Source organism: Taudactylus pleione, unplaced genomic scaffold (assembly GCF_031769625.1).
Source record: "Taudactylus pleione unplaced genomic scaffold, aTauple2 ptg001353l, whole genome shotgun sequence".
Taxonomy (NCBI): Eukaryota; Metazoa; Chordata; class Amphibia; order Anura; family Myobatrachidae; genus Taudactylus; species Taudactylus pleione.
Genome location: NW_028285753.1, coordinates 220,271 through 245,898, shown reverse-complemented (window position 1 = coordinate 245,898; position 25,628 = coordinate 220,271). Strand labels below are relative to the sequence as shown.

The 25,628-nt window shown below is 45.8% G+C and overlaps 1 protein-coding gene across 1 annotated transcript in view; it reads right to left on the bottom strand.

Annotated features, from left to right (window-relative positions):
- Positions 1-25,628, bottom strand: part of SH3BP1 (SH3 domain binding protein 1) — a 263,120-nt gene that overhangs the window by 196,809 nt on the left and 40,683 nt on the right. Inside the window, exons 2-4 of the mRNA XM_088463396.1 lie at positions 19,238-19,280; positions 1,369-1,473; positions 1,142-1,218 (exon numbers count right to left, since the gene is read on the bottom strand). Coding sequence (XP_088319522.1) covers positions 1,142-1,218; positions 1,369-1,473; positions 19,238-19,280 — 225 coding nt within the window. The remainder of the gene's footprint in view (positions 1-1,141; positions 1,219-1,368; positions 1,474-19,237; positions 19,281-25,628) is intronic.

The window sequence follows — 25,628 nt, the reverse complement described above, 5'->3', positions numbered from 1 at the left end:
GCCATCTTCAGACGCCGCTTGTTCTGTGATCCCTGCTCCTTCCTATGGGAAGGAGTTCCCGGAGCTTTTCCTGGGAGCTGCTTTTCGGAGCAGCTGTCCCCGCACCGGAGCAATGATGAATTGCCCCGGTTGGTGTCACGTTTCTCTCGGTGAGTTGGCCTCTGATGATGAATAGGCCCCATAATCATACTTTTTGTCACACGCTTATTAAGGTATTGGTTTTGTCATCATTGGATCCTGAATCCATGGCAGCAGCCTACAGACTAAGATATGCTAAAATAGCTGTCTGTCTGACCATGTGCGTATTTGTGCCATTTCCTGCGTTACACGGTGTTTTTGCATCTGTGCTGCCGCCATCATTATCAGTATATGGATTTGCACCAGCCCCATGTGAGACCCACCTGACACAGGCGTCTGATCACACAACTGAAGCACTGAGGTCACAATGCACTCCTAATGCACGCTAACGACACTCCTAATGCACGCTAACGACACTCCTAATGCACGCTACCGACACTCCTAATGCACGCTACCGACACTCCTAACGCACGCTACCGACGTTCCTAACGCACGCTACCGACACTCCTAACGCACGCTACCGACACTCCTAATGCACGCTACCGACACTCCTAAGGCACGCTACCGACACTCCTAAGGCACGCTACCGACGTTCCTAATGCACGCTAACGACACTCCTATCAGAAACAGCCGGTCCGTGTGTCTTGATACTCACCATCCAGTCACTACCCAGAAACGCCTACTTCACTAGTCTCCATTCACAAAACGCAACATGGGCGCGCCTTCTTGCTATTTTGGATGCCTCATAAGGCGCATGCGCATCGTACAGCACCATGTTTTCTTGTTTAGACGCATGCGCATCGTACAGCACCATGTTTTCTTGTTTAGACGCATGCGCATCGTACAGCACCATGTTTTCTTGTTTAGACGCATGCGCATCGTACAGCACCATGTTTTCTTGTTTAGACGCATGCGCATCATACAGCACCATGTTTTCTTGTTTAGACGCATGCGCATCGTACAGCACCATGTTTTCTTGTTTAGCAATTGGTTGAAAATCAGCAGATGCGTTGGTCTCAGGATTCCCCCCACGTTCTCTATGAGATGTATCTTATTGTCTCACCTCAGACTTGATTCGCTCTCCATATCCTTCATACAGTCAGCCATGGCCAAGGACAGAGACATCAAGGCAAGTTTCTTCTGCAAAGAGAGATCTCTAGTACTCATGTATTCTCATGTACAAGAAATGTATTAACATTAAGGACTTCAACTGGTCATGATTCCAATAACCGTATCATTATCATTCCAGAACTGCTGCAAATCAGAACGTATTACTGAGAAGCAGCTCACCAGCCTCTTGTCCATGTCCGAGCTTGTCTGACCCTGCATACAACCCGCCAGGCGTTTCCCCACAAGATGAGCCACCTTCTTCATGATCTCCACCTGCTGGTCTGCCTTAGAGGATGAAATGAGACAATCGTTCAGGGAAATCATTACTGGGAGAAGTTATGGAATGTTTGGGCCATCAGATTTGTACAACTTGTTATTCAAATAGTGTGCAAGAAACGATACAGCTTCAGTAACAAATAGTGTGCAAGAAACGAATACAGCTTCAGTAACAAATAGTGTGCAAGAAACGAATACAGCTTCAGTAACAAATAGTGTGCAAGAAACGAATACAGCTTCAGTAACAAATAGTGTGCAAGAAACGAATACAGCTTCAGTAACAAATAGTGTGCAAGAAACGAATACAGCTTCAGTAACAAATAGTGTGCAAGAAACGATACAGCTTCAGTAACAAATAGTGTGCAAGAAACGAATACAGCTTCAGTAACAAATAGTGTGCAAGAAACGAATACAGCTTCAGTAACAAATAGTGTGCAAGAAACGAATACAGCTTCAGTAACAAATAGTGTGCAAGAAACGAATACAGCTTCAGTAACAAATAGTGTGCAAGAAACTAATACAGCTTCAGTAACAAATAGTGTGCAAGAAACGATACAGCTTCAGTAACAAATAGTGTGCAAGAAACGAATACAGCTTCAGTAACAAATAGTGTGCAAGAAACGAATACAGCTTCAGTAACAAATAGTGTGCAAGAAACGAATACAGCTTCAGTAACAAATAGTGTGCAAGAAACGAATACAGCTTCAGTAACAAATAGTGTGCAAGAAACGAATACAGCTTCAGTAACAAATAGTGTGCAAGAAACGATACAGCTTCAGTAACAAATGGTGTGCAAGAAACGAATACAGCTTCAGTAACAAATGGTGTGCAAGAAACGATACAGCTTCAGTAACAAATAGTGTGCAAGAAACGATACAGCTTCAGTAACAAATAGTGTGCAAGAAACGAATACAGCTTCAGTAACAAATAGTGTGCAAGAAACGAATACAGCTTCAGTAACAAATAGTGTGCAAGAAACGAATACAGCTTCAGTAACAAATAGTGTGCAAGAAACGAATACAGCTTCAGTAACAAATAGTGTGCAAGAAACGATACAGCTTCAGTAACAAATAGTGTGCAAGAAACGAATACAGCTTCAGTAACAAATAGTGTGCAAGAAACGATACAGCTTCAGTAACAAATAGTGTGCAAGAAACTAATACAGCTTCAGTAACAAATGGTGTGCAAGAAACGAATACAGCTTCAGTAACAAATAGTGTGCAAGAAACGAATACAGCTTCAGTAACAAATGGTGTGCAAGAAACGAATACAGCTTCAGTAACAAATGGTGTGCAAGAAACGAATACAGCTTCAGTAACAAATAGTGTGCAAGAAACGATACAGCTTCAGTAACAAATAGTGTGCAAGAAACGATACAGCTTCAGTAACAAATAGTGTGCAAGAAACGATACAGCTTCAGTAACAAATGGTGTGCAAGAAACGATACAGCTTCAGTAACAAATAGTGTGCAAGAAACGAATACAGCTTCAGTAACAAATAGTGTGCAAGAAATGAATACAGCTTCAGTAACAAATAGTGTGCAAGAAACGATACAGCTTCAGTAACAAATAGTGTGCAAGAAACGAATACAGCTTCAGTAACAAATGGTGTGCAAGAAACGATACAGCTTCAGTAACAAATAGTGTGCAAGAAATGATACAGCTTCAGTAACAAATGGTGTGCAAGAAATGAATACAGCTTCAGTAACAAATGGTGTGCAAGAAACGATACAGCTTCAGTAACAAATGGTGTGCAAGAAATGAATACAGCTTCAGTAACAAATGGTGTGCAAGAAATGAATACAGCTTCAGTAACAAATAGTGTGCAAGAAACGATACAGCTTCAGTAACAAATAGTATCACTTGCACAAACCAGGTGTAAAAAAAACGTATTTACTAAAGATACAAAGGGCCAAATGTAATAGGGTGTCTGTTTTAGTAACAGTACAAACTCGCACTTTCTTGCATTTTTAAAAAGTGCGAGTTTGTACTGAAACTCGCAAATTCAATAGCCTGCGAACTTTTCAGCTCGAGGCTACTGCATTTGCGAGTTTAGGCGAGTTTAGGACTATGTAAACTGACACCTTTTAATGCGAGTAGCAATAAAAGGTGCGAGTTTTAGAGAAGCCATCACAGATCAGTGAGATCCGTGATGGCTTCTGTGTGTGTGTAAAAAACAAACAAACATGCACCCCCTCCCCAAAAGCATAACCAGCCCCGGGCTTTATAAAGCCTGTTCTGGTTCTAAAAATACAGGGGCCAAAATGCGTAGGGGGCCCCTTTATATTAAGAACCAGCACAGGGCTTTGTTGAGCTGGTCCTGGTCGCGACATTGTATCATTGATGTAACCACAAGATTAACCTCAATTAATCTTGCGGCTACGATGTAGCGGTTCCCACCGTAGACTTCAATGGGGATTTCTCACCATACACATCTATGGGAGACACAGGCTGGCCGCATTCAGCTAATCAGGGAGCTGCTCCGACGGAGATGCTCCGTGATTGGCTGGCGGCTCCTTCACTTACGGGGCACACGTGCGCCTCGGTCATTTACACGGAGCAAAGGTATGTGTACACACATACCTTTGCTCAGTCCGGCATGGATCGGGTTTTCTGTGTTTTTATATTTTAACCCCTGGATTGCCTACTTGGAGAAGTGGACGCGATCTACGCATAGGAGAGGTGAGTATGTTTTTTTTTTTTTCGTTTTTTTTTTGGGGGGGGGGGGGGGGTTCTCAACTCCCCAGGGATCCCCGGCCTGGACTGACTAGCGGTCAGGGATAATGCTTTGGCCGGGGAAACCGGTGAAAGGTTTTCCCTGGCTGTGGCATTATCCCCCAGCTAGAAAGAGTTCGGTGCTGGTTCTCGAATTTTCAGGGGACCCCTACTCATTTTGTCCCCTGATTTTCCAGAACCAGGACCAGCTCAAAAAAGCCCTGTGCTGGTTCTTAATATACAGGGGCCCCCTACGCATTTTGGCCCCTGTATTTTTAGAACCAGAACAGGCTTTATAAAGCCCGGGGCTGGTTATGCTATTGGGGAGGGGGTGCACGTCATGGGGAGGCAATAGGGAAGCCGACTGCCTAAATACCAGCAGCCGGCTTCCTGACTGTCTTATACCGGCAAGGGTGAAATGCCGGGCGTCTAGATGTAGACGCCCGCATTTACCCAACGCCGGGAGACCGGCGCCCGGCATTCCCGATCGTAGGGATGCCGGGCGCCGCAAGCAGACAGCAGCGGGGGGGGGGGGGGTTAGGTTTACGGCTCCGGGGGGGGGACTTATTGTTAGCACCCCCCACGGGAGGGTTAGGGTTAGGCTAGCGGGAGGGAGGGTTAGGGTTAGGCACCCCCGGGGGGGACTTAGGGTTAGGCACCCCCCCGGGGGACTTAGATTTAGGCAGCGGGGAAGGGGGTGGTTAGGGTTAGGCACTTGGGGGGGGAAGTTAGGGTTAGGCACCCCTAAAAAGGGTAAGGGTTTGGGGGGTTAGGTTAGGTTAGTGGATACTTACCTATCCACGATCGGGATTTCCAGCGCTGTCGGGCTTCCGCTGCGTCGCACTCGTGCGTGCATGTTTCTGTGTTAATCTGACCTGCTCAGGATGTACTCGCTAGCCTGAAGCAGGTCTATTATTTGGGGACTTTTGGTAATCTTTTTTTTGCGAGTCTGAAACAGACCCTATTACTATTACATTGGGCGAGTTGATTGTTTTGAATGTGAAAATATCTGGATGCGAGTTTGAGAATGGAGAGTTTTAGTAACTCTGAAAAATGCGAGTTTTAGTGAACAGACCCCTATTACATTGTTGGCTAACCTTGACACTCCAGCTGTTGTGGAACTATATATCCCAGCATGCCCTGCCACAGTTTTAGCATGCCCTAATAGCAAAACTGTAGCAGTGCATGCTGGGTTATGTAGTTCCATAACAGCTGGAATGTCAAGGTTAGACAATACTGCCCTATTACATTGGAGAGTTGTGAAAAATTGCGAGTTAAGCACCAAACTCGCAATTTACCAAAACAGACACCCTATTACATTTGGCCCAAAGTGTTAAATCCATTTGGTTCCACTTAAACAATACAAATCAGAAGAAACTGTTTTAAATATATTCTCTATCTGGGTGAATGGAATATCCTCTCTCTCTATCTGGGTGAATGGAATATCCCCTCTCTCTCTCTATCTAGCTGAATGGAATATCCCCTCTCTCTCTGGGTGAATGGAATATCCCCTCTCTATCTCGGTGAATGGAATATCCCCTCTCTCTCTATCTGGCTGAATGGAATATCCCCTCTCTCTCTCTATCTGGGTGAATGGAATATCCCCTCTCTCTCTATCTCTGGGTGAATGGAATATCCCCTCTCTCTCTATCTGGCTGAATGGAATATCCCCTCTCTCTCTCTCTATCTGGGTGAATGGAATATCCCCTCTCTCTCTATCTCTCTCTCTCTGGGTGAATGGAATAATCCCTCTCTCTCTCTCTGGGTGAATGGAATATCACCTCTCTCTCTGTGTGTGAATGGAATATCCCCCCTCTCTCTCTCTCTGGGTAAATGGAATATCCGCTCTCTCTCAATCTGGGTGAATGGAATATCTCCTCTCTCTCTATGTGGGTGAATGGAATATCCCTCTCTCTCTAGGTGATAGGAATATCCTCTCTCTATCTGGGTGAATGGAATATCCTCTCTCTCGATCTCTGGGTGAATAGAATATCCCACCTCTCTCTAGCTGGGTGATTGGAATATCCCCTCACTCTCTATGTGGGTGAATGGAATCTCCCCTCTCTCTCTAGCTGGGTGAATGGAATATCCCCTCACTCTCTATATGGGTGAATGGCATATCCTCTCTCTCTCGCTCTCTGTATGAATGGAATATCCCCTCTCTCTCTAGGTGAATGGAATAATCTCTCGCTCTCTCTCTGGGTGAATGGAATATCCCCTCACTCTCTATCTGGGTGAATGGAATATCCCCTCACTCTCTATCTGGGTGAATGGAATATCCCCTCACTCTCTATCTGGGTGAATGGAATATCCCCTCACTCTCTATCTGGGTGAATGGAATATCCCCTCACTCTCTATCTGGGTGAATGGAATATCCCCTCACTCTCTATCTGGGTGAATGGAATATCCCCTCACTCTCTATCTGGGTGAATGGAATATCCCCTCACTCTCTATCTGGGTGAATGGAATATCCCCTCACTCTCTATCTGGGTGAATGGAATATCACCTCTCTCTATAAGGTGAATGGAATATCCCCTCTCTCTCTCTCTCTCTCTCTGGGTGAATGGAACATCCCCTCTCTCTCTCTCTCTCTCTGGGTGAATGGAATATCCCCTCTCTCTCTATCTGGGTCAATGGAATATCCCCTCTCTCTATCTGGGTGGATGGAATGTCCCCTCACTCTCTGGGTGAAAGGAATATCCTCTCTCTCTCTCTATCTGGGTGAATGGAATATCCTCTCTCTCTCTCGTGAATGGAATATCCACTCTCTCGCTCTTTGGTTGAATAGAATATCCCCTCTCTCTCTATCTGGGTGAATGGAATATCCCCTCTCTCTCTCTACCGGGTGAATGGAATATCCCCTCTCTCTCGATCTGGGTGAAAGGAATATCCCCTCTCTCTCTCTACCTGGGTGAATGGAATATCCCCCCCTTCTCTCTCTCTCTCTCTGGGTGAAAGGAATATCCCTCTCTCTCTATCTGGCTGAATGGAATATCCCCTGTCTCTCTATCTGGGTGAATGGAATATCCCCTCTCTCTCTATCTGGCTGAATGGAATATCCCCTGTCTCTCTATCTGGGTGAATGGAATATCCCCTCTCTCTCTATCTGGCTGAATGGAATATCCCCTCTCTCTCAGCGGTTTTCAACCGGTGTGCCGCGGCACACTAGTGTGCCGTGGCCGGTTGTGAAGTGTGCCGCGGGGCTGTCAGAGCCACCGGGCACATTTTACTGTACTTCAGCATCCCGGGCTGCTGAGCTCCTCTGGGAGACTCAGGCACGACCGGGTAGTGACCTGCAAAGATGCGGCGGCGTGACATCACAGGTCACGCACGCCGCGTTGTCCACTGCCCTCCAGCCCGCTCTGCCAGCCAACGCCCTGCACCAATCAGCCAGCCCGCACTCTGTCCAGGCAGGCTCTGCAGCCTGCCTGGAAGCCCGCCCGCACGCGATCCTGCTGCAGTGTGAGTGACAAGGGGGGAAGAAATGTGGGTTTTGTGGGGCCAGACATTTTTTTCTTCTTCGTGGGTACCAGCCATAGTTTATTTTTTCATGGGAACCAGTCATGTCATTTTTTTTTAGTGAGAACCAGCCATATGTTATCCAGCCATATATTTGCCTATTTAGTGGGGAACAATGTGTTTTGTTTCGTTTTTTGTTTCTGTGGGGCCAGCCATAGGTGTCTTTTTCTGTGGGGAGCAATTCTGTGGGGCACAATGTGGTATGGTTGTTTTTTTTTGTGGGGAGCAATGTGGTTTTTTTTTTCTGTTAGGCAAGCCAATGGGATTGTTTTATTCTTGTGGGGGATAATGTAGTGTGTTTTTTATTCTTGTGGGGGATAATGTAGTGTGTTTTTTATTCTTGTGGGGGCCAATGTAGTGTGTTTTGTTCCTGTGGGAACTAATGTAGTGTATTCTTTCATAGTCCGCGCACACCGCATCGCCGGATAGTGTGCCTTGGCAATTTTAAAATCTTGTGTAGTGTGCCGCGAGTTAAAAAAGGTTGAAAATCACTGCTCTATCTGGGTGAATGGAATATCCCCTCTCTCTCTCTATCTGGGTGAATGGAATATCCCCTCTCTCTCTCTATCTGGGTGTATGGAATAATCCCTCTCTCTCTCTTTCTGGGTGAATGGAATATCCCCTCTCTCTCTATCTATCTCGGTGAATGGAATATCCTCTCTCTCTCTCTATCTGGGTGAATGGAATATCCCCTCTCTCTCTCTCTATCTCGGTGAATGGAATATCCCCTCTCTCTGGGTGAATGGAAAATCCCCTCTCTCTCTCTGGGTGAATGGAATATCCCCTCTCTTTCTCTGAGGGAATGGAATATCCCCCCTCTCTCTCTGAGGGAATGGAATATCCCCCCTCTCTCTGGGTGAATGGAAAAATCCATCTCTCTCTCTCTATCAGGGTGAATGGAATATCCTCTCTCTCTATCTCGGTGAATGGAATATCCCCTCTCTCTCTCTACCTGGGTGAATGGAACATCCCCTCTCTCTCTATCTGGGTGAATGGAACATCCCCTCTCTCTCTATCTGGGTGAATGGAATGTCCCCTCTCTCTCTATCTGAGTGAATGGAATAATTCCTCTCTCTATCTGGGTGAATGGAATATCCTCTCTCTCTCTATATGGGTGAATGGAATATTCTCTCTCTCTCGTGAATGTTATATCCTCTCTCTCTCTCTATCTCTCTCGCTCTCTGGGTGAATAGAATATCCCCCCCCCTCTCTATCTGGGAGAATGGAATATCCCCCCTCTCTCTCTCTGGGTGAATGGAATATCCCCTCTCTCTCTCTCTCTCTCTCTCTCTCGTGAATGGAATATCCTCTCTCTCACTCTTTGGTTGAATAGAATATCCCCTCTCTCTCTATCTGGGTGAATGGAATATCCCCTCTCTCTCTCTATCTGGGTGAATGGAATATCCTCTCTCTCTCTCTATCTGGGTGAATGGAATATCCTCTCTCTCTCTATCTGGGTGAATGGAATACCCCTCTCTCTCTATCTGGGTCAATGGAATATCCCGTCTCTCTCTATCTGGATGAATGGAATACCCCTCTCTCTCTCTCTCTCTCTCTATCTGGGTGAATGGAATATCCCCTCTCTCTCTCTATCTGGGTGAATGTAATATCCCCTCTCTCTCTATCTGGGTCAATGGAATATCCCCTGACTCTCTCTCTCTCTATCTGGGTGAATGGAATGTCCCCTCTCTCTCTATATCGGTGAATAGAATGTCCCCTCTCTCTCTAGCTGGGTGAATGGAATATCCCCTCTCTCTCTATCTGGGTCAATGGAATATCCCCTGACTCTCTCTCTCTCTCTATCTGGGTGGATGGAATGTCCCCTCACTCTCTGGGTGAAAGGAATATCCTCTCTCTCTCTCTATCTGGGTGAATGGAATATCCTCTCTCTCTCTCGTGAATGGAATATCCACTCTCTCGCTCTTTGGTTGAATAGAATATCCCCTCTCTCTCTATCTGGGTGAAGGGAATATCCCCTCTCTCTCTCTACCGGGTGAATGGAATATCCCCTCTCTCTCGATCTGGGTGAAAGGAATATCCCCTCTCTCTCTCTACCTGGGTGAATGGAATATCCCCCCCTTCTCTCTCTCTCTCTCTCTCTCTGGGTGAATGGAATATCCCTCTCTCTCTATCTGGCTGAATGGAATATCCCCTGTCTCTCTATCTGGGTGAATGGAATATCCCCTCTCTCTCTAACTGGCTGAATGGAATATCCCCTGTCTCTCTATCTGGGTGAATGGAATATCCCCTCTCTCTCTATCTGGCTGAATGGAATATCCCCTCTCTCTCTCTATCTCTCTCTCTCTGGGTGAATGGAATAATCCCTCTCTCTCTCTCTGGGTGAATGGAATATCCCCTCTCTCTCTCTATCTGGGTGAATGGAATATCCTCTCTCTCTCTCTATCTCTATCTCGGTGAATAGAATATCCCCTCTCTCTCTATCTGGGTGAATGGAATATCCCCTCTCTCTATCTGGGTGAATGGAATATCCTCTCTCTCTCTATCTGGGTGAATGGAATACCCTCTCTCTCTATCTGGGTAAATGGAATATCCCGTCTCTCTCTATCTGGGTGAATGGAATACCCCTCTCTCTCTCTCTCTCTCTATCTGGGTGAATGGAATATCCCCTCTCTCTCTCAATCTGGGTGAATGGAATATCCTCTCTCTCTCTCTATCTGGGTGAATGTAATATCCCCTCTCTCTCTATCTGGGTCAATGGAATATCCCCTGACTCTCTCTCTCTCTATCTGGGTGAATGGAATGTCCCCTCTCTCTCTATACCGGTGAATAGAATGTCCCCTCTCTCTCTAGCTGGGTGAATGGAATATCCCCTCTCTCTCTATCTGGGTCAATGGAATATCCCCTCTCTCTATCTGGGTGGATGGAATATCCTCTCTCTCTCTATCTGGGTGAATGGAATACCCTCTCTCTCTATCTGGGTAAATGGAATATCCCGTCTCTCTCTATCTGGGTGAATGGAATACCCCTCTCTCTCTCTCTCTCTCTATCTGGGTGAATGGAATATCCCCTCTCTCTCTCTATCTGGGTGAATGGAATATCCTCTCTCTCTCTCTATCTGGGTGAATGTAATATCCCCTCTCTCTCTATCTGGGTCAATGGAATATCCCCTGACTCTCTCTCTCTCTATCTGGGTGAATGGAATGTCCCCTCTCTCTCTATACCGGTGAATAGAATGTCCCCTCTCTCTCTAGCTGGGTGAATGGAATATCCCCTCTCTCTCTATCTGGGTCAATGGAATATCCCCTCTCTCTATCTGGGTGGATGGAATGTCCCCTCACTCTCTGGGTGAAAGGAATATCCTCTCTCTCTCTCTATCTGGGTGAATGGAATATCCTCTCTCTCTCTCGTGAATGGAATATCCACTCTCTCGCTCTTTGGTTGAATAGAATATCCCCTCTCTCTCTATCTGGGTGAATGGAATATCCCCTCTCTCTCTCTACCGGGTGAATGGAATATCCCCTCTCTCTCGATCTGGGTGAAAGGAATATCCCCTCTCTCTCTCTACCTGGGTGAATGGAATATCCCCCCCTTCTCTCTCTCTCTCTCTGGGTGAAAGGAATATCCCTCTCTCTCTATCTGGCTGAATGGAATATCCCCTGTCTCTCTATCTGGGTGAATGGAATATCCCCTCTCTCTCTATCTGGCTGAATGGAATATCCCCTGTCTCTCTATCTGGGTGAATGGAATATCCCCTCTCTCTCTATCTGGCTGAATGGAATATCCCCTCTCTCTCTATCTCTCTCTGGGTGAATGGAATAATCCCTCTCTCTCTATCTGGGTGAATGGAATATCCTCTCTCTCTCTCTATCTGGGTGAATAGAATATCCCCTCTCTCTCTCTATCTGGGTGAATGGAATATCCTCTCTCTCTCTATCTGGGTGAATGGAATACCCCTCTCTCTCTCTCTCTCTCTATCTGGGTGAATGGAATATCCTCTCTCTCTCTCTATCTGGGTAAATGGAATATCCCGTCTCTCTCTATCTGGGTGAATGGAATACCCCTCTCTCTCTCTCTCTCTCTCTATCTGGGTGAATGGAATATCCCCTCTCTCTCTCTATCTGGGTGAATGGAATATCCTCTCTCTCTCTCTATCTGGGTGAATGTAATATCCCCTCTCTCTCTATCTGGGTCAATGGAATATCCCCATACTCTCTCTCTCTATCTGGGTGAATGGAATGTCCCCTCTCTCTATATATCGGTGAATAGAATGTCCCCTCTCTCTCTAGCTGGGTGAATGGAATATCCCCTCTCTCTCTATCTGGGTCAATGGAATATCCCCTGACTCTCTCTCTCTCTCTCTCTATCTGGGTGGATGGAATGTCCCCTCACTTTCTGGGTGAAAGGAATATCCTCTCTCTCTCTCTATCTGGGTGAATGGAATATCCTCTCTCTCTCTCGTGAATGGAATATCCACTCTCTCGCTCTTTGGTTGAATAGAATATCCCCTCTCTCTCTATCTGGGTGAATGGAATATCCCCTCTCTCTCTCTACCGGGTGAATGGAATATCCCCTCTCTCTCGATCTGGGTGAAAGGAATATCCCCTCTCTCTCTCTATCTGGGTGAATGGAATATCTCCTCTGTCTCTCTAGGTGAATGGAATATCCCCTCTCTCTCTCTGGGTGAATGGAATATCCCCTCTCTCTCTCTCTGGGTGAATGGAATATCCCCTCTCTCTCTCTGGGTGAATGGAATATCCTCTCTCTCTCTCTGGGTGAATGGAATATCCCCTCTCTCTATATGGGTGAATGGAATATCCACCCTCTCTCTCTCTCTGAGTGAATGGAATATCCCCTCACTCTCTATCTGGGTGAATGGAATATCCCCCCTCTCTCTCTGTCTCTCTGTCTGGGTGAAAAGAATATCCCCTCTCTCTATCTCTTTCTCTGTCTGGGTGAATGGAATATCCCCTCTCTCTCTATCTGGGTGAATGGAACACCCCCTCTCTCTCTATCTGGGTGAATGGAATATCCCTTCTCTCTCTGGGTGAATGGAATATCCCCTCTCTCTCTCTATCTCGGTGAATGGAACATCCCCTCTCTCTCTATCTGGGTGAATGGAATATCCCCTCTACCTCTATCTGGGTGAATGGAATATCCCCTCTCTCTCTGGGTGAACTGAATATCCCCTCTCCCTCTCTGGGTGAATGGAATATCCCCTCTCTCTCTCTCTCTCTCTGGGTGAATGGAATATCCCATCTCTCTCTCTATCTGGGTGAATGGAATAATCCCTCTCTCTCTATCTGGGTGAATGGAATATCCTCTCTCTCTATCTCTGTGAATGGGATATCCCCTCTCTCTCTCTATCTGGGTGAATGGAATATCCTCTCTCTTTATCTCGGTGAATGGAATATCCCCGCTCTCTCTCTATATGGGTGAATGGAATATCCTCTCTCTCTATCTGGGTGAATGGAATATCCCTCTCTCTCTACCTTGGTGAATGGAATATCCCCTCTCTCTCTATCTGGGTGAATGGAATGTCCCCTCTCTCTCTATATTGGTGAATGGATTATCCTCTCTCTCTCGCTCTCTAGGTGAATGGAATATCCCCTCTCTCTCTGGATAAATGGAATATCCCCTCTCTCTCTCTATCTGGGTGAATGGAATAATCCCTCTCTCTCTATCTGGGTGAATGGAATATCACCTCTCTCTCTGTGTGTGAATGGAATATCCCCCCTCTCTCTCTCTCTGGGTGAATGGAATATCCCCTCTATCTCTGGGTAAATGGAATATCCCCTCTCTCTCTCTATCTGGGTGAATGGAATATCCCCCCTCTCTCTCTCTCTGGGTGAATGGAATATCACCTCTCTCTCTGGGTCAATGAAATATCCCCTCTCTCTCTGGGTGAATGGAATATCCCTCTCTCTCTATCTTGGTGAATGGAATATCCCCTCTCTCTCTATCTGGGTGAATGGAATATCCCCTCTCTCTCTCGTGAATGGAATATCCACTCTCTCGCTCTTTGGTTGAATAGAATATCCCCTCTCTCTCTATCTGGGTGAATGGAATATCCCCTCTCTCTCTCTACCGGGTGAATGGAATATCCCCTCTCTCTCGATCTGGGTGAATGGAATATCCCCTCTCTCTCTCTACCTGGGTGAATGGAATATCCCCCCCCTCTCTCTCTCTCTCTGGGTGAATGGAATATCCCTCTCTCTCTATCTGGGAGAATGGAATATCCCCTCTCTCTCTATCTGGGTGAATGGAATATCCCCTCTGTCTCTCTGGGTGAATGGAATATCCCCTCTCTCTCTCTCTGGGTGAATGGAATATCCCCCCCTCTCTCTCTCTCTCTGGGTGAATGGAATATATCCCTCTCTCTCTATCTGGCTGAATGGAATATCCCCTCTCTCTCTATCTGGGTGAATGGAATATCCCCTCTCTCTCTATCTGGGAGAATGGAATATCCCCTCTCTCTCTATCTGGGAGAATGGAATATCCCCTCTCTCTCTATCTGGGTGAATGGAATATCCCCTCTGTCTCTCTGGGTGAATGGAATATCCCCTCTCTCTCTCTCTCTGGGTGAATGGAATATCCTCTCTCTCTCTCTGGGTGAATGGAATATCCTCTCTCTCTCTCTCTCTATCTGGGCGGATGGAATGTCCTCTTTCTCTTTAGCTGGGTGAATGGAATATCCCCTCACTCTCTATATGGGTGAATGGAATATCCTCTCTCTCTCGCTCCCTAGGTGAATGGAATATCCTCTCTCTCTCGCTCTCTAGGTGAATGGAATATCCCCTCTCTCTCTATCTGGGTGAATGGAATATCCCTTCTCTCTCTCGTGAATGGAATATCCACTCTCTCGCTCTTTGGTTGAATAGAATATCCCCTCTCTCTCTATCTGGGTGAATGGAATATCCCCTCTCTCTCTCTACCGGGTGAATGGAATATCCCCTCTCTCTCTACCTGGGTGAATGGAATATCCCCCCCCTCTCTCTCTCTCTCTCTCTGGGTGAATGGAATATCCCTCTCTCTCTATCTGGCTGAATGGAATATCCCCTCTCTCTCTATCTGGGAGAATGGAATATCCCCTCTCTCTGTCTATCTGGGAGAATGGAATATCCCCTCTCTCTGTCTATCTGGGAGAATGGAATATCCCCTCTCTCTCTATCTGGGTGAATGGAATATCCCCTCTCTCTCTATCTGGGTGAATGGAATATCCCCTCTCTGTCTCTCTAGGTGAATGGAATATCCCCTCTCTCTCTCTCTGGGTGAATGGAATATCCCCCCCCTCTCTCTCTCTCTCTGGGTGAATGGAATATCCCTCTCTCTCTATCTGGCTGAATGGAATATCCCCTCTCTCTCTATCTGGGTGAATGGAATATCCCCTCTCTCTATCTATCTGGGAGAATGGAATATCCCCTCTCTCTATCTATCTGGGAGAATGGAATATCCCCTCTCTCTCTATCTGGGTGAATGGAATATCCCCTCTCTCTCTCTGGGTGAATGGAATATCCCCTCTCTCTCTCTGGGTGAATGGAATATCCCCTCTCTGTCTCTCTAGGTGAATTGAATATCCCCTCTCTCTCTCTCTCTGGGTGAATGGAATATCCTCTCTCTCTCTCTGGGTGAATGGAATATCCCCTCTCTCTCTCTACCGGGTGAATGGAATATCCCCTCTCTCTCGATCTGGGTGAATGGAATATCCCCTCTCTCTCTCTACCTGGGTGAATGGAATATCCCCCCCCTCTCTCTCTCTCTCTGGGTGAATGGAATATCCCTCTCTCTCTATCTGGCTGAATGGAATATCCCCTCTCTCTCTATCTGGGTGAATGGAATATCCCCTCTCTCTGTCTATCTGGGAGAATGGAATATCCCCTCTCTCTCTATCTGGGTGAATGGAATATCCCCTCTCTCTCTATCTGGGTGAATGGAATATCCCCTCTCTCTCTCTCTGGGTGGGTGAATGGAATATCCCCCCCCTCTCTCTCTCTCTCTGGGTGAATGGAATATCCCTCTCTCTCTATCTGGCTGAATGGAATATCCCCTCTCTCTCTATCTGGGAGAATGGAATATCCCCTCTCTCTCTATCTGGGTGAATGGAATATCCCCTCTGTCTCTCTGGGTGAATGGAATATCCCCTCTCTGTCTCTCTAGGTGAATGGAATATCCCCTCTCTCTCTCTCTCTGGGTGAATGGAATATCCTCTCTCTCTCTCTCTATCTGGGCGGATGGAATGTCCTCTTTCTCTTTAGCTGGGTGAATGGAATATCCCCTCACTCTCTATATGGGTGAATGGAATATCTTCTCTCTCTCGCTCTCTAGGTGAATGGAATATCCTCTCTCTCTCGCTCTCTAGGTGAATGGAATATCCCCTCTGTCTCTCTGGGTGAATGGAATATCCCCTCTCTGTCTCTCTAGGTGAATGGAATATCCCCTCTCTCTCTCTCTGGGTGAATGGAATATCCTCTCTCTCTCTCTGGGTGAATGGAATATCCTCTCTCTCTCTCTATCTGGGCGGATGGAATGTCCTCTTTCTCTTTAGCTGGGTGAATGGAATATCCCCTCACTCTCTATATGGGTGAATGGAATATCCTCTCTCTCTCGCTCTCTAGGTGAATGGAATATCCTCTCTCTCTCGCTCTCTAGGTGAATGGAATATCCTCTCTCTCTCTCTATCTTGGTGATCAGACAGATGTGTGTGAGAATAAGAGGCGTATATCAGACTGATGTGTGAGAATAAGAGGCGTATATCAGACAGATGTGTGTGAGAATAAGAGGCGTATATCAGACTGATGTGTGACAATAAGAGGCGTATATCAGACTGATGTGTGTGAGAATAAGAGGCGTATATCAGACTGATGTGTGTGAGAATAAGAGGCGTATATCAGACTGATGTGTGAGAATAAGAGGCGTATATCAGACTGATGTGTGAGAATAAGAGGCGTATATCAGACTGATGTGTGTGAGAATAAGAGGCGTATATCAGACAGATGTGTGTGAGAATAAGAGGCGTATATCAGACTGATGTGTGAGAATAAGAGGCGTATATCAGACTGATGTGTGTGAGAATAAGAGGCGTATATCAGACAGATGTGTGTGAGAATAAGAGGCGTATATCAGACAGATGTGTGTGAGAATAAGAGGCGTATATCAGACTGATGTGTGTGAGAATAAGAGGCGTATATCAGACTGATGTGTGTGAGAATAAGAGGCGTATATCAGACTGATGTGTGTGAGAATAAGAGGCGTATATCAGACTGATGTGTGTGAGAATAAGAGGCGTATATCAGACTGATGTGTGTGAATAAGAGGCGTATATCAGACAGATGTGTGAGAATAAGAGGCGTATATCAGACAGATGTGTGTGAGAATAAGAGGCGTATATCAGACAGATGTGTGAGAATAAGAGGCGTATATCAGACTGATGTGTGAGAATAAGGGGCGTATATCAGACTGATGTGTGTGAGAATAAGAGGCGTATATCAGACAGATGTGTGTGAGAATAAGAGGCGTATATCAGACTGATGTGTGTGAGAATAAGAGGCGTATATCAGACTGATGTGTGAGAATAAGAGGCGTATATCAGACTGATGTGTGTGAGAATAAGAGGCGTATATCAGACAGATGTGTGTGAGAATAAGAGGCGTATATCAGACTGATGTGTGAGAATAAGAGGCGTATATCAGACTGATGTGTGAGAATAAGAGGCGTATATCAGACAGATGTGTGTGAGAATAAGAGGCGTATATCAGACTGATGTGTGAGAATAAGAGGCGTATATCAGACTGATGTGTGTGAGAATAAGAGGCGTATATCAGACTGATGTGTGAGAATAAGAGGCGTATAGCAGACTGATGTGTGTGAGAATAAGAGGCGTATATCAGACAGATGTGTGTGAGAATAAGAGGCGTATATCAGACAGATGTGTGTGAGAATAAGAGGCGTATATCAGACTGATGTGTGAGAATAAGAGGCGTATATCAGACTGATGTGTGTGAATAAGAGGCGTATATCAGACTGATGTGTGAGAATAAGAGGCGTATATCAGACTGATGTGTGAGAATAAGAGGCGTATATCAGACTGATGTGTGAGAATAAGAGGCGTATATCAGACAGATGTGTGTGAGAATAAGAGGCGTATATCAGACTGATGTGTGAGAATAAGAGGCGTATATCAGACTGATGTGTGTGAGAATAAGAGGCGTATAGCAGACTGATGTGTGTGAGAATAAGAGGCGTATATCAGACAGATGTGTGTGAGAATAAGAGGCGTATATCAGACAGATGTGTGTGAGAATAAGAGGCGTATATCAGACTGATGTGTGAGAATAAGAGGCGTATATCAGACTGATGTGTGTGAATAAGGGGCGTATATCAGACTGATGTGTGAGAATAAGAGGCGTATATCAGACTGATGTGTGAGAATAAGAGGCGTATATCAGACTGATGTGTGAGAATAAGAGGCGTATATCAGACTGATGTGTGAGAATAAGAGGCGTATATCAGACTGATGTGTGAGAATAAGAGGCGTATATCAGACAGATGTGTGTGAGAATAAGAGGCGTATATCAGACAGATGTGTGTGAGAATAAGAGGCGTATATCAGACTGATGTGTGAGAATAAGAGGCGTATATCAGACTGATGTGTGAGAATAAGAGGCGTATATCAGACTGATGTGTGTGAATAAGAGGCGTATATCAGACAGATGTGTGAGAATAAGAGGCGTATATCAGACTGATGTGTGTGAATAAGAGGCGTATATCAGACTGATGTGTGTGAGAATAAGAGGCGTATATCAGACAGATGTGTGTGAGAATAAGAGGCGTATATCAGACAGATGTGTGTGAGAATAAGAGGCGTATATCAGACTGATGTGTGAGAATAAGAGGCGTATATCAGACTGATGTGTGTGAGAATAAGAGGCGTATATCAGACTGATGTGTGAGAATAAGAGGCGTATATCAGACTGATGTGTGAGAATAAGAGGCGTATATCAGACTGATGTGTGAGAATAAGAGGCGTATATCAGACTGATGTGTGTGAATAAGAGGCGTATATCAGACTGATGTGTGTGAGAATAAGAGGCGTATATCAGACTGATGTGTGAGAATAAGAGGCGTATATCAGACTGATGTGTGAGAATAAGAGGCGTATATCAGACTGATGTGTGTGAATAAGAGGCGTATATCAGACTGATGTGTGTGAGAATAAGAGGCGTATATCAGACAGATGTGTGTGAGAATAAGAGGCGTATATCAGACAGATGTGTGTGAGAATAAGAGGCGTATATCAGACTGATGTGTGAGAATAAGAGGCGTATATCAGACTGATGTGTGAGAATAAGAGGCGTATATCAGACTGATTTGTGAGAATAAGAGGCGTATATCAGACTGATGTATGGCGGTATAGCTGCGCGAGAGCGCAGCTTAGCGTCCGGGTCTGAATGAGCTCCATAGAGTATAAGCTCTATTTCAGTAGGGACTGAAGTGAATGCTTTTGATGGAATATTTTGTCAATGTGTAATTTGTGCAAGCTGTAAATAAAAGTATAAAATATAGAAATAATAAAGAGTTCATACCAGCAGTAAATCTTCAGTGAGTAAGTCTGTAACATCTTGAGACCTAAATGGAGAATTCAGATTAAATTAACATAAAGCGGGTCATGGGTCACAGCAATAGCCCACGTAAACATACATTCAAGAATGTGATAAAAACAATGGACAATTGTGACAAATAATGTAATACCCTTGGATTACTATAATGGCTCTCATAGCACACTGTGATTTGTACAGTGTTAGGGTTCCCGCTAGACTGTTTTAGCGCCTATTTCTAAAGAGCAAAATGCACCCTGCCCTCCAGCGTGGTGCCCCGCTGAAACAGCCTGCGAGTGCCGTCCTCACCCCCGGATCACAGTGTGCCGCTGGTGGGGGAAACAGCAGTGTAGCATGTGCACAGCATCCATTCACACTGACAGCAGCGTTTGGGGGCAGCCCGGCAAGTCTGTAAGTACCGGGCACGCCCCCAAAAGTGACGAAAAGGGGACGCGTCTCAAAGACATGTCCCTTTTCATTGGCCACTCCCCTTTCTCTAAGTCCGGCGACCTGCCCAGCGCCGGTCCTGGAGTGAACACTACAATGTATACAGCAATCTATTGGGAAAGTTCTACCATATCCAAACTGTATGGGCTGTCCCAGAGCTTTTGGACATGAAACATATACAATCAGGATTGCCTCCAATATACCTATATCCTCTATCATCTGCAGATCAGATCTTCATATGTGTCAGTTCTACTTCAGCACCATACTGTACACAGATACAGTCTCTTCAGGGTATATCCAATCGGGTGCGAGGTAAAAAACCTTGCGCCCAAATTTAGATAGCCGCGGGTATGCACGCTCCCGATACCTGCAGTGTCCAATAAAAAGAGTGGTCGTGGGGTTTTCAACTCTGACTGAAAACCCAGGGACTCCCAGTAGCCTCCACCTTGTCACTGGGGAGGGGTCTGCTGGGAGGCTCCGGGGGCTGCTGGGAGGAGCAAGGGCTGTTGGGAGATGTAGTTCTCCCAGCGCCTGTTACAGGGAGAGGACACAAACCCACCCATACACACTTACAAACACTAGCACACACTGACATACTCGCCCCCTCCTGCAGGACCAGGTCTCGATGCTGGAGGAAGAAGACAGCACTGTGGAAGGTAAGTAATTAGGGGACTAATTAAGCTAATAGGAAACTTCCAATTGCTTAATTAGTCCTCAGCTGAGGTACCGCCGGGGTCCCAAAGCAAGTCCCGCTAATTTTTCCTAACATGAACGATTTTAGGAAAAATCGGACTTGCTCTGGAGATGCGAGGAAACCTCCTGGCACTCAAAATCTACATAACCCTGCACCTGACTGAATAGCTAAAAACTGCACCGGCAGGAAAAATCTCACAGGGGGGATATTTTTGCTATTCTTACGCCCAGTTGAATATGCCCCATTGTGAAGATTTGCAATTAAAACCTCAAAGGACAGCTCTGCCGATAAGAGACGCCCTTTGTTTATGACCTGGGAGTCCTTCTGCGCATGTGCGGTTATCGGCCAGCACATGCGCGAGACGCAGAGGACACTGGGAGGGATCCTACTGTATCCCTCTCATGGAAGTCTCCAGTGAGAAGCTCATAGTCTTCTAGGCATTGACGGTCAGGAAGAAGCTCTGGAAAGTTTTCCTTCTCCTGAGCTTGATGCTTATGGGGAATGTGGGGATATATGGGGCTCATTTACTGGGATGATGTCTGGTTAGATTAAGGCCAACACTTCTTAAGGTGCCCACACACATAGCAATTTTTTTCCCGATCTGGCCGATTCCGACACTTTGGAACGACAGATTGGGTAAAAAAATGCCCAAATCGTGAGTCCCCACTCATGATCACGATGCGATGCACGCCGTCGCAGGTCGCACATCGCATCTTCAGATCTGCCGTGCAGTACGGCAGATCTGACAATCCAGGACACAATGCACTGTTAAAAAGTCTGGCTGCAGGAGATCGTATGAAGATTGGGCACCATATCGTGTGCTGATCGCGTGCTGATCGTGTGCTGAGCTGCTGGGGAGAATTTCAAGGGAAATCAGACACATCGTCGGATCGTAAGTATATCGGTATGTGTGTCGGCACCTTAACTGCTTGGAAGAATGGTGCTTAGGAGGTGCTGGTAATCCATGGTAAGAGTCCAATACTTTCGATTAGATATTTTTAACACTACACAGATATTTCCTCACACATCCAGCCTCAATACACCACATGGTGCAAGATGCCGGCTGCCATTCACCCACCAGCTTCCGTCTGACTCTGCTAGCGCTGGGCAACTTTATTGTTTTTCTTGCACAATAATTCATCTTAGTCACAATGCGATGTAACTCAGACGCACCAGGAGACTGTGACGATTCATTTGATATGCGGCAATTGTATATCTGTGTGACTGATGCCTGATTCAGCAAGGAACGCAAAAGGAGAGAACGCACGCACCCAGCTGCAGTGAGAAAACGCACGGAGACCGCAGCACGAGCCGCAGACGCCCAGCCCCATATTAAGCCGCCCGTCTCCCTTTACTCACAGCCTGATCAGCACTCAAGATAGCGTAAACATCAGTAACATCGAGAACCATCGGACCCATTAGTATAATTGTGGTTGACCTGACCTCGCGCAGGCTCTTGGCAACTTCCTGTGTGCATGGAGTCTCATCACTGTATGCGTCGCCGCACTGGCTTAATTATGGACGCCCCTAAAATGGCGTCCCAACGCACTGGCACGCCTGCGTTCACCCAGCCACCCCCTGTCACCACCCACAAATGGCACTTTCTGTCAATATTGGAAGGGGTCTGCGTACACGCTGCATGTAGTCTGCGTACGCTTACCCGATCACACTGGCTAGTTCGCTAGTGCGTGCGTTCTCTCCTTTGCGCTGCTTGCTGAATCAGGCCCTGATTGTAAATGGAGCACAACATAACTTGGCATTAATAAAATCCATTGCAGCGCTTCCTATATAGAAATACTAAAAAACTGAAGGAAAATAGCGCTCCCTATATCATCTTGTTAGTGTCCGAAAAAGCTGCTGCCAAAAAGGAGAAAGAAATTGTGCAATTACCTCAGAAACTGGGAAATGGCTGATTGGCTGCTCTGATTCCACCACACTAATGATAAATGGCTGATTGGCTGCTCTGATTCCACCACACTAATGATAAATGGCTGATTGGCTGCTCTGATTCCACCACACTAATGATAAATGGCTGATTGGCTGCGCTGATTCCACCACACTTATGATAAATGGCTGATTGACTGTGCTGATTCCACCACACTAATGATAAATGGCTGATTGACTGTGCTGATTCCACCACACTAATGATAAATGGCTGATTGACTGTGCTGATTCCAGCACACTAATGATAAATGGCTGATTGGCTGCGCTGATTCCACCACACTAATGATAAATGGCTGATTGGCTGCGCTGATTCCACCACACTAATGATAAATGGCTGATTGACTGTGCTGATTCCACCACACTAATGATAAATGGCTGATTGGCTGCGCTGATTCCACCACACTTATAATAAATGGCTGATTGGCTGCGCTGATTCCACCACACTAATGATAAATGGCTGATTGGCTGCTCTGATTCCACCACACTTATAATAAATGGCTGATTGGCTGCGCTGATTCCACCACACTAATGATAAATGGCTGATTGGCTGCTCTTATTCCACCACACTTATAATAAATGGCTGATTGGCTGCGCTGATTCCACCACACTAATGATAAATGGCTGATTGGCTGCTCTGATTCCACCACACTAATGATAAATGGCTGATTGGCTGCTCTGATTCCACCCCGCTAATAATAAATGGCTGATTGGCTGCTCTGATTCCACCACACTTATAATAAATGGCTGATTGGCTGCGCTGATTCCACCACACTTATGATAAATGGCTGATTGACTATGCTGATTCCACCACACTAATGATAAATGGCTGATTGGCTGCTCTGATTCCACCACACTAATGATAAATGACTGATTGGCTGCTCTGATTCCACCACACTAATGATAAATGGCTGATTGGCTGCTCTGATTCCACCACACTAATGATAAATGGCTGATTGGCTGCTCTGATTCCACCACACTAATGATAAATGGCTGATTGGCTGCTCTGATTCCACCACACTAATGATAAATGGCTGATTGGCTGCTCTGATTCCACCCCGCTAATAATAAATGGCTGATTGGCTGCTCTGATTCCACCCCGCTAATAATAAATGGCTGATTGGCTGCTCTGATTCCACCACACTAATGATAAATGGCTGATTGGCGGCGCTGATTCCACCACACTAATGATAAATGGCTGATTGGCTGCGCTGATTCCACCACACTTATAATAAATGGCTGATTGGCTGTGCTGATTCCACCACACTAATGATAAATGGCTGATTGGCTGCTCTGATTCCACCACACTTATAATAAATGGCTGATTGGCTGCTCTGATTCCACCACACTTATAATAAATGGCTGATTGGCTGCGCTGATTCCACCACACTAATGATAAATGGCTGATTGGCTGCTCTGATTCCACCACACTTATAATAAATGGCTGATTGGCTGCGCTGATTCCACCACACTAATGATAAATGGCTGATTGGCTGCGCTGATTCCACCACACTAATGATAAATGGCTGATTGGCTGCGCTGATTCCAGCACACTAATGATAAATGGTATAATACATGTAGTTGTGTGTATATTGTAAAATAATACTTTTAATTAAACATTTGCATAATATAAGTATAAAAAACCTAAATAGTAATGTATATTTCATACAGTGAGGTAGATTAATGAACATACATGAAGGTATCTGACAATAGGTTAAAAATAGGGAAAAGGGGAATGAGGAAAAAAACAGAAAAAAAGTCCAAAGTAAAGTCAGTAAATATATTCAGTATAACCGGGGTGAAAGTTAGACCTGTAGCCTTTTATAGAGATACTTTGTTTCTTAGCAATATTGTGGCTGAGCAACCGTATTCTATTTGTGGATATAAATGAATATTGGCAACTTGGAGTGAGCTCACCCAATTCAGTTGTGTTGGCTGCGTCTCTCTATGTTCTCCCGTTGTGCTGAGTGACGTGACAGCCTGCAGAATTCTCTATGTTCTCCCATTGTGCTGAGTGACGTGACAGCCTGCAGAATTCTCTATGTTCTCCCATTGTGCTGAGTGACGTGACAGCCTGCAGAATTCTCTATGTTCTCCCGTTGTGCTGAGTGACGTGACAGCCTGCAGAATTCTCAATGTTCTCCCATTGTGCTGAGTGACGTGACAGCCTGCACAATTCTCTATGTTCTCCCATTGTGCTGAGTGACGTGACAGCCTGCAGAATTCTCTATGTTCTCCCGTTGTGCTGAGTGACGTGACAGCCTGCAGAATTCTCTATGTTCTCCCGTTGTGCTGAGTGACGTGACAGCCTGCAGAATTCTCTATGTTCTCCCGTTGTGCTGAGTGACGTGACAAACATAGAGAATTGTGCAGGCTGTCACGTCACTCAGCACAACGGGAGAACATAGAGAATTCTGCAGGCTGTCACGTCACTCAGCACAACGGGAGAACATAGAGAATTCTGCAGGCTGTCTCGTCACTCAGCACAATGGGAGAACATAGAGAATTCTGCAGGCTGAGTGACGTGACAGCCTGCAGAATTCTCTATGTTCTCTGAGTGACGTGACAGCCTGCAGAATTCTCTATGTTCTCCCATTGTGCTGAGTGACGTGACAGCCTGCAGAATTCTCTATGTTCTCTGAGTGAAGTGACTGCCTGCAGAATTCTCTATGTTCTCTGAGTGACGTGACAGCCTGCAGAATATGAAATGGAAACACCGGTGTTCACGTGTAAGTAGTGGTGTTTTCCCGTCTGTCTGCAGTGTATCCCTTGGCTGTGTCCAAGGGTGTAACTGCTGCTGGCTTGAACCTTTGGTCCTCTCACAGAGGGATCTCCCGTTGAAGGCACAGCTCCGCACCAGCAATGGAAACCTGGCTGTAGTCTGCCGCTGGCTGGCTGTACTGGGGCCCCGCTGCTACAAATATTTGCAGTCAGGAAATTATGGCTACAATTCCGTAGCTGGCAGTGGACACTACGTGCCGATTAGCTGATAATGCGGTCCCGCTGCTGTAGGTAATTGCGGTCTGGGTGGTGATCTTTTGGTTGATCAGCTCAGTGTAGGTCCTGTAACATGCTCAACGCATTTCTGTGTGTCTACACACCTTCGTCAGGAGCTATTTTTAACCTATTGTCATATATCTTCATGTATGTTCATTAATCTACCTCACTGTATGAAATATACATTACTATTTAGGTTTTTTATACTTATATTATGCAACTGTTTAATTAAAAGTATTATTTTACAATACACACAACTTTGTATATAGATTCAGCGACTCGGTCACAAACAGATATACA